The sequence below is a fragment of the Festucalex cinctus genome, chromosome 12, assembly GCF_051991245.1.
Source record: "Festucalex cinctus isolate MCC-2025b chromosome 12, RoL_Fcin_1.0, whole genome shotgun sequence".
NCBI lineage: Eukaryota > Metazoa > Chordata > Actinopteri > Syngnathiformes > Syngnathidae > Festucalex > Festucalex cinctus.
In genome coordinates, this window is record NC_135422.1 from 8263726 (window position 1) to 8273488 (window position 9763).

A 9763-nucleotide genomic window follows, 5' to 3' on the forward strand; every position below is an offset into this window, starting at 1 on the left:
GAGAGGGCGACTGTACATATTCACAAGGAGTCAAAGGTCAAAGGTCTGTGTCATATTCCTCAAGTGATCTAGACACAGTTTTATGTGTAACTAACTTCACATTGTGTAATTGTGTGACATTGAATAAAAATACACAAAGACGATATTTATTGTCTGCTTGTGTAATTGAATTTTGTTTTTAAATGAGGAAATGAAAGGAAAGCAAAGCTCAACAGGTTAATGGTTTCTCTTCACCTGAGCTCTCCCCCATGCAGGGAGGTAGTCTGTTCCCTGACCCCTCCTATTCCCCCCACCTCCCAATGTCCTCCACTCCATCCCCAACCTCCTCCTCACCACCCAACCTCCTCCTTTGACCTCCTTTTCCCTCCATCTCTCCCCTCCTCATCCTCATCCCCCCTCCCTCGAGACCCTCGCATCTGCACCGGGCGCTGGCTCGACGGCACCTCTTACCTGCACGCAACGTCCCCCTCCCTGGCAGACTACCAACCTGCATCGGGGCCGCGGCGGGTGAGTCCCAGCTCACTGGTGTAGTCGAGGATTTGTAGCAATGGAGGAGCGCCCGCATATGCATCCCTTACATATAATGTGGAAACTGGCAATACAGTGTTCCCCCAGCTATATCGCTATTTAGTATGTTTTTTTTTATTTCAAAGCATGTTGTAAAAAAGTCATTGAAAAAAGAGGTCTCTGTGTATTGTGGATTTTCATCTATAGTGGTGGTTCTGGAACGTAATGCCCACAATAAATGGGGGTTCACTGTATTTGCATTGGAATGTTTTTAAGGGTTGCTTGTGTTACCGCTTCCTTATTCAAATTCCATACAAGGGAACTGACGCTTTTCTTGGCTGTAAATACATTTGAAATATTGTTCGTCTGCTCTGCTATTGTCCCCAGTGTGGCATCGTTGGAAAAATGATTTGCAAGCAGTGAGGAGTCGCCTGCAGAGCCCTGAGTATAAGCTGAGTAAGATCCGCACGTCCACCATCATGACCGACTACAACCCCAACTACTGCTTCACTGGGAAGGCCTCGGCGCTGAGTGAGCTGAAGGAAGTGCCGCGCAAACACATCACACTGCTCAGGTAATAATTCCTTCAATGAATTTATTTCTCTGCGATTGGCTGGCAACCAGTCCAGGGTGTCCCCCGCCTACTGCCCAGAGCCAGCTGAGATAGGCGCCAGCACCCCCCACGACCCTTGTGAGGAGTAAGCGGGCAAGAAAATGGATGGATGGATGGATGAATTTATTTCTGTAATGATTCTGACATAGTTTGGGGTGAGAAAAGACTTTTACTCCATATGGGGTATTCTGTCCAAAATTTGGACACACTTTGTAAGTGCGGTAGCTAAGTCATTTCTGATTTTTTTTTTTTTTTTTTACTTTCGACCACTCAAAATGTTCAGTGGCATCAGATCTATCCATACATATATAGTTTACATATGTAACAAGAAAATTCCTGACGGGGGACCCCAGCCTTATAAAACTCTGGGGGGAAATCCCTTTTTTCACTGAAATGCAATGGGTTCTGTTTTAAAAAAACACACCTTAGAATCACTTCTACAACCTATAAACATCTGGTTTGTGCTTATTTTTTTGCGCTTTGTACTTGCAGAGCTCTTGGCCACGGTGCCTTCGGTGAGGTGTATGAGGGTCAGGTCCTCGGGATGAACGTCAATAATGGCCCCATGCAGGTGGCCATAAAGGTCAGCTACCATTCACAATGTGCACCTAAATGCTAGATGACAGCTCATCAGAGGGAGTGATGTTCATTACACATAATCCACTCAGCGGGGTGTTCCCGCTCATGCAAAGGTCACACGTGCAGAGGAGACACATTGAAGCCATGCATTTCATTTCATGACGCCCACCTGAAGATGCTTCTTTCTCTTCCGCAGACTCTTCCGGAAATCTGCTCGGAACAAGATGAAATGGATTTCCTTATGGAGGCGCTGATTATGAGGTACACATCCCGCATCAGCATAATCACACAAAGTGCATTTTGTTTATAGATAGACAGAATACGGCAAGCTCAGCTTTTGCCCTACTTTTTTTCCTTACAGATATTTACAGTATTAAAACGTTACTGCTGTACAAGTTATACCCCTATGATAGGAACAGCACTCCAAAATACAATGAGGACAATGGATAGGTTCTCAAAAAAAAACACAAAAAAAAAATCAGTTAAAGGTGAATTTGCAAATGTGTGGCTGTTCACTGTATGAAGAACAAACAAAGGCTGTTCCAGCTATTTTTCTCCGCTAAGATCGTGATCGCCTCGGCAATTCATCTCCTCTCCAAGCTTCTGTCACACATTTCTAATCACATGCTTCTGCTTTACATCACAGCATCTGTCCTTACTTGGCCTCATCAATTATTGCACTGCTACATGTCAGGTTTTTATTCTCCATACGCGTCCATCACCTTCCAGCTATAGTCCAACATCATCAGCTATGAACCCTTGAGGGCTGTTTCATGTTCACAGGCACTCCTCCTAATAGCCTTTCTTTGCATAGTGGGAGCTTTGCTAATGTGAGCTTGACTGATTATCTTCTGCGCTATATCTTCTTGATGATTTCTACGTCCGCCACTGCTCTGTGCTTTGCTCCCATCCACCAAACGACATAAAGATTGGGTCTTAATACTGCTCCTGTCAGTGCTCGAGCTGCCTCATGGCAGCTTTGATGAAATGCATGCACGTATTGTACATTCACTCCAGGTAAATACGCAGAAGACTTTTTGGCAGAAAGAGCTCATTTTCAATAATCAGCCAATGGTGTGTTTTTTTTTTTAGATCACTCTGTGATGTAAAGTTTGTGATATAATTGTTTATTGGCAGTATTTTTCTTAAAGGGAGGAGGGGAGTGCACGTGAATGCTGTTTAAATAAAAGTGCATGCATTTAGGTATGTGGGGAAAATACACAAGGCCACACAGAAAGGCTGCCATGTTGAACATTAAATATTTAACAGTCAGGACATATTTGCTGCGGGCAGAGGTGGCAAAAGTGCTCACTCGCTGTTACTGAAGAAGTACGGACACTGGTGTAAAAGCACACTAGTTAAAATAGAAGCAGTGATTTCACTTCTTTATGTACGTAGAAGTATAAAAGCAAGTAATACTATGTTGTGCATGTTGATTATCTTGATTCTCTGAGCCTGTTGCCGCTGTCGCTATTAATGCGCCCATCTTCACGTTCCTCCATGATGCCGCTCTTTCCCATTTTTTACTGCTTATAAAACGATCTCAACCGCAGTTGACTTTACCTGTCTATACATATCTAGCTCTATCTTTTTTTTTTCTGTCACATCGTCATCTGTGACGGTTGAAAAGGTAACTGAACTTTTGTTCCCACACTGAAGCACAATTCTACAGCAGCAGTGGCACCATAACTCATTTGCTCCCAATAACGTGTAAATACGTTTTTTAATGTTCTAAGTGTCCCAAAGACGTATTTATACGTGTTTTTTGTTTTTTTTTAATGCTAGAGCATACAGAAGGCTTTGATGCAGCCTCTCAACTGCAAAGAACGGTTGCACAAACGGCCAGCAGGTGGCAGCAGAGCAAAGGAGATCAACCAGGGCCATCTAGAAAAAAAGCTCAATTACTTAGAATTTTAAATAGATTTGTGAAAACTGATGAAACTTAGCTCTCTTCTAATGCTAATTGCTGCAAAACAGAAACAGATAGAAACATACTTTTTTCTGATGAAAGAAGAGACTTTAATCTTTCTTTTGATAGGTTCCATGCTTTTATAGCAATAGAACACTATATTCTGTGGGCCTTGCAAAATCAGTCAAAATCCAGTAAAACAGCCGGGAGCGAATGGGATTGCTTCTGTGAAAATGGCTGGGAGTGAATGAATTAAGTTTTTGATTATTCTTTTGACAGAAATATGAAATCTAAACCTAAATCAGATGTACACTGAGAATAAATATAACATTCTCAAAATAATATGTCTTTGTATGAATAACCTTTTAGCACACGGCTCATTGGCCGAATCATGACATCAGAGTCCAAATGACCGCCTGTGAAAGAAACCTTCCTCTCACCTCTCAACCAGTCCAAAAGTGTTCCTTCTTGTCTCAGAACACTGCAATTATCAGCTCTGTAGATAAAAGCCATCTAAAAGAAAACCCGACTAGCTTATTAATGATTCCGTACCAGGTCAGAAATTCAAGTTGGTTCTGTTTTGTTTCTTGTTCTTTTTTTTTCATCTAGTAGCTGCTTTTGTGGTTATTTTCAAACTGAGGATGAACTTTTGTTTTTTTATGTTTTATTCATTACTTTCTTGTTTTTCTTGAAAGGCGCGACGCAGAGGAAAGACTCTCTGCAGTGTGTTCCGATTCTGAATAAAGCTGCTTTTCTCAATGTGGTTTTAAAGCAACAAAAATTGGTTCTTAAAATGACAGCTTCAAAATTGTTTTGGGGTGAAACACAGTCTTGGCATAAGGATGCTATCTTGTATGTCGTTTCTATCTTTGTCGTTCCCCTTGGGTTACAACAAATGAAATGCACATGCGCATGAGCTTACCACCGTACAGGAAGCTAAATTTGTCCAAATTTGTATTGCCGTAACTGGAGGTGGAGCCTTGGTAACACTCTAGACTGGTGGCCAGTCAATCACAGGGCATATATTGTTTTGACCAGGGGTGTCCAAAGTCAAAGGGGTGTCCAAGAGGCTATTTCTGCATGTTTATTATTGTTAGGGAAACAAGCTGGCTGTGTCCACTCCCATAATGGCGCAAACGCCCATTTCTACCTGCTTGCGTCTACAAAAACCTCAAACGAAAGAAAACTCCACCCATGCACACAGATAAACCGTGCTAGACTTGCACTGGGCATGAAAATAGGCCATAAAATGTTGAAAGATAGCACACTATTCGAAATTAAAAATGATCAATAAAGTCAATAAGTCTAACAATGGAGCAAAAGCTAAATGGTAAACATCACACTTTTTATTTTAAATTTTTTTTTTGTTTTGGTAAAAATAAAATTTATTGTTTTTATTTAAAATTGTAAATAAATGTGAATGTTATAAGATATCACAACAATTTTCTATTTATTTATTTATTTTTTTACCACATTATTATTAACTCATTCACTCCCAACCATTTTCACTTCAGTGTTTTCCTGGATTTTGACTGATTTTTCAAGGCCGGCGAAATATTATGTTCTATTGCTATAACAATATGAAACATACCAAAAGAGAGATTAGAGTCTCTTCTTTTGTCAGGGAAAAAAAAAGTATGTTCCTATCTGTTTCCGCTGTGCAGCAATTAGCAATAGAACAAGTTTCATCGTTTTTCACAATTCTGCTTAGAACTGTGGGGAAATCAGCTTGTTTTAACATGGCCTGGTTGATCTCTTATACTCTGCTGCTACTCAACCATTTTCTGCAGTAGAGAGACTGCATCAAAGCCTTCTCTATGCTCTGGCATAAAAAAAACAACAAAAAACGTATAAGCACGTCTTTGGGACACTTAAAACATTTAAAATAGAACGTATTTATACGTTTTTGAGAGCTAATGAGTTAATACTGCGATTGGCTAGCGCTCAGGGTGTAGCTCACCTGTGACCCTAATGAGGATAAGTAAAAAAAAAATTGATGGATTGACTGATACATTTTGCTTTATCACTGCTTCCACCAAGATGAAATTGAGTTTTCTTTTACTTTTTTTTTGTGTAACGTTTTTTATGACTGTGTGCCTGCAGCAAGTTCAACCACGAGAACATAGTACGCTGCATCGGGGTCAGTCTCAACATCCTGCCACGTTTCATCCTGCTGGAATTGATGACCGGAGGAGACATGAAGAGCTTCCTGAGGCAGAACAGGCCTCAACGCGTACGTCATCTCACCCGCACCTCACTTTATGCGTGTTGCACCATTTTTTAATGTGAACTGTGCTGCTTTCAGGGACAACCTCCTTCTCTCAGCATGCATGAGCTGTTGCAGATGGCCAGGGACATTGCACATGGTTGCTGCTACTTGGAGGAGAATCACTTCATACACAGGTACTGATAAAGTGTACAACCACTTTGAAACCATGCAACAATTATTAAGCCTTACATATTGTCATATTTGACCTGTTGGGAAACTTGAGTAACACACGCAGACCTGCAAAAATACCAAAATTAAGTCTAGCCTGCCCCTGCGCAGATTTACTCTAAGCGTCAAGCCAGATTTGCACTGGGCACAAAAATAGACCCATTGCTGTTTGTTTGCAATTTTCTATAACACCTTACAGTATGTGTTTTCCTTAATATGTTCATATAGAGACATTGCTGCTCGAAATTGCCTTCTCACGTGCCCTGGACCGGAAAGGGTAGCCAAGATCGGAGACTTTGGGATGGCTCGAGACATTTACAGGTTTGGATGCTAATGTGCTAATGCTGTACCGCATCTCACTATCAATTAAGTTGTAATCTTAAAATTTGGTCATTTCAACAGAAGTCTATTAAAGATAATTTAATACATGTTTAAGTGCAAGTAAAAGTTCCACCAGAAAAGGTCATGAGACATGAATTGTGAAGTATTAAGTGTAAACGTCACGAGAGAAGGGAAAGAAAAAACAACAATCCGCATGTGGTTATGGACTTCTTTTTTTGCATTTTCCTCCTCATTTTTAGTAAATTGAAAATACATGAGAGCAAATACGCTTTTATTTGACATCTGCAATGTGCCACCCAAGTATTTTTATTTTATGTTGAACAACATGGTACAATAGCTTCCATATATTGTGGAAAATTTCCGGTATTAAATTTACAAGTCTTGTAAATATAGCGGCCTATAAGTCACAAAATAAGGAAAATGAATATATCACATAGTAAACACATTGAGCTATTACTGTAGATGAGTACTTAGCAAAAGTCCATAGTCACTTTGGCATAAAGTGTATCGACTGACTTCTATTGTCAAGGATTAGAAGGATTAGAATTATTAGAATATTTATTTATTTTTATTAATTTTTTTTACAGCGAAGCTAGTTGAATTAGAATTGTTTTCTTTCTTTTTTTGTGGCTATTTATTACTTCTTATTTTGGTGTCCAGAGCCAGCTACTACAGGAAAGGTGGCCGTGCAATGCTGCCAGTCAAGTGGATGCCGCCAGAGGCTTTCATGGAGGGAATCTTCACCTGCAAGACTGATACATGGTGAACACACACACACCATAAAATATTGTACTATACATTCACCGTACACCTGCACAACAAATGAGAAAAATTGTGGAATATGTTGTGGTTGAACTTCTCAACAATATTTTTACTGTTGAGCGGTTTGCATTGGTATAGAAATCCACCCTATCATAATGAGATGTGTTTTTAATATCGTACTTAGCATTTCTCTATAACTCAACTACTGTAATATCACAACATACTTTTTCTTTTTTTTTTCTCAGGAAAAAAATAACCCAAAAATGGGGAGAGGCTATTAGAAAGATTAAAAAATAATAATAAAATACTTTGAAAGGCCTTTGTCACAGGTAATTTTTTATTCTTTCATGTTACAGAGGGAAAAAAAAAAGCTTTTTAAATTAGATTGTATTAACATGGGTGCGTGTTATTCACTAATTTTTTTATGGTACGTTGGAAAATCCCATGTCATTTTTTACAACTCCCTTGCATTTGAACTCATTAATGTTAAGCCATCACCATTTATAAATGCATCCCACTGAGGCAGGTGTCATGTTCTTGGATGCAGTACGTTGACATTAACGTCTGCTTAAGAAGGTTTTCCTTTTAATTAAGAACATACAATAAACTCATTTATCATGCCAACGAAAAAGAAACCGGGGTGCAATCCTATGAGGAAACGCACTAATGAATCTAAAGCAGATGTTGCTTTCATAAAGAAAAATCCTCATCGTCATGAAAGCAAATGTCTGTTATCTTCCAGTAAATTACATCATAATTACAAGAGACACTTTTGGAAGGGGGCAAATGTTGCTTGAGGGGAAACTAGTATCTCGGTCAAAAACAACAACCATATGGACACGACCGTCAGGGTGTGAATGCAAAATACGAGCCAGACATAAAACAGGGGCTACATAAATACTCAAAAGAATTGGGAAGGGAAAATAACCTTTGGACTATGTACTTAATATGCTTCGTCCCCTTGAGTCGAAAAACTTTGTGGTGATAATACTTTGGTGACCCAGAACAAAAGAAAAAGCAACACATGACCGTCATTCTTCACTGGAACAAAAAACTCACTTTTCTCACATTATTTCCACTCATAAGTCCAATACAAGAGCTAAATTACACATTCTGCCTTTACAAATCTAATAATGCTCACTTGTGATGGACACAAAAGTGTATTAATTCAACAATAGGTTTATTTCTGTGCTTGTAGCATCCAGTGGCAAAGAACAGCCGAATGCTCTTAAAAAAAATAATAACTTATTGTTACATTAATAACTCCATCTGAGTGTTATTGTTATTGTGGCAATTGGCATTTCAGCAGCTCTGCTCCTGTATTGGATTGCATTAGACTGCTTTTAGATGTTGTGGTTGGTGTGTGGTATTAGTGCACATTTCATGCTTAAATGAACAAAGGAGGAAACGCAGAACTGCATGGGGGATATTTTGACAATGTGTGACTCAGCCTTTAGATGATTGCCACAACAATATTATTTGTATATTAACATTCAGTCCATGTTGAGTTTGAGTAAGCAACAGTTACATAGACTTTATTAAGCAATTCATTTTATAGCAGGGAAACATTCTTAATGGAGACATATTATGGGTTAAGTTTTGTTTTTCTAATGAGAAAAGCCAGGTTTAAGTACTGATTGGAAAATTATGTTTTGGTTGTCTTATATATAAATAAATGAATAAATGAAATGGAAAAAAAAAATGAAAAGATGGCATCACAGTGTCTAAGGGCTTAGCTTGCGAACGTCACATGACCAAACCCAAACAGGTGAGCAATGTCGTTATCTGAGCACTTAAGCACTGTGATGTCATTTTTGAGTCCACAGCAAGTGGCAAAATGGCCGCCTCCAGGTGCATTTTGCTGCTTAAGTCATATTCCACAAACAAAATATTAATGCAAATGTGTTTAGACTCGTGGGGGTGCATAGAACTTCTTAAATTTTGGAGTTGACTTCTTGTGGTTACTTTTAAGTCAGGTAGAGTGCTAATGGTTTACTCACAGACACACAAATAGGCAATTAACAGAATATGTACTTGATTGTTTAATTTCACACTTGACGGGTGAGCAGGCACTCCAGAAACCCAGCTGTATGGAAACAAGCAATTTCAAAGTCGATTTTCCAAAACAGTCCCCATTAATTAAAGAGACATCAATAGAAGCATTGTAGGAAGTGATCGCAGTAATAAATGTGTGTCTCCCCCTACAGGTCGTTTGGAGTACTGCTATGGGAGATCCTCTCTTTGGGCTACATGCCTTACCCTTGTAAGACCAACCAGGAGGTGCTGGAGTTTGTGACCAGTGGAGGTCGGATGGACCCCCCAGAGGGCTGCCCGGGCCCAGTGTGAGTGCTCACAACAACACAGCCCAAAAAATAAATAAATAATAAGCATGAGACTTTCAAATCCCATTCAAGCTAAACAACTGATAGTTTTGTTTGTGTTTAGTTATCGGATCATGACTCAGTGCTGGCAGCATTGCCCTGAACATCGGCCTAACTTCTCCACTATACTCGAGAGGATCAACTACTGCACTCAGGTACACTTTATGGCACCTCATGAGGTACACCTGCCCATGCTGATTACATAATTCCGAGGGCTGTGGTTATTAATTAGG

At 39.6% G+C, this 9763-nt stretch overlaps 1 protein-coding gene across 2 annotated transcripts in view; it reads left to right on the forward strand.

Moving 5' to 3' along the window:
• The window catches only part of ltk (leukocyte receptor tyrosine kinase), a 53717-nt gene that overhangs the window by 39438 nt on the left and 4516 nt on the right, over window positions 1-9763 (forward strand). For both annotated transcript variants that reach the window (XM_077538662.1, XM_077538663.1), the window contains exons 20-28: window positions 895-1081; window positions 1613-1703; window positions 1896-1960; window positions 5712-5841; window positions 5914-6011; window positions 6274-6366; window positions 7048-7149; window positions 9357-9491; window positions 9595-9685. In XM_077538662.1, the coding sequence (XP_077394788.1) occupies window positions 895-1081; window positions 1613-1703; window positions 1896-1960; window positions 5712-5841; window positions 5914-6011; window positions 6274-6366; window positions 7048-7149; window positions 9357-9491; window positions 9595-9685 (992 nt within the window). The remainder of the gene's footprint in view (window positions 1-894; window positions 1082-1612; window positions 1704-1895; window positions 1961-5711; window positions 5842-5913; window positions 6012-6273; window positions 6367-7047; window positions 7150-9356; window positions 9492-9594; window positions 9686-9763) is intronic.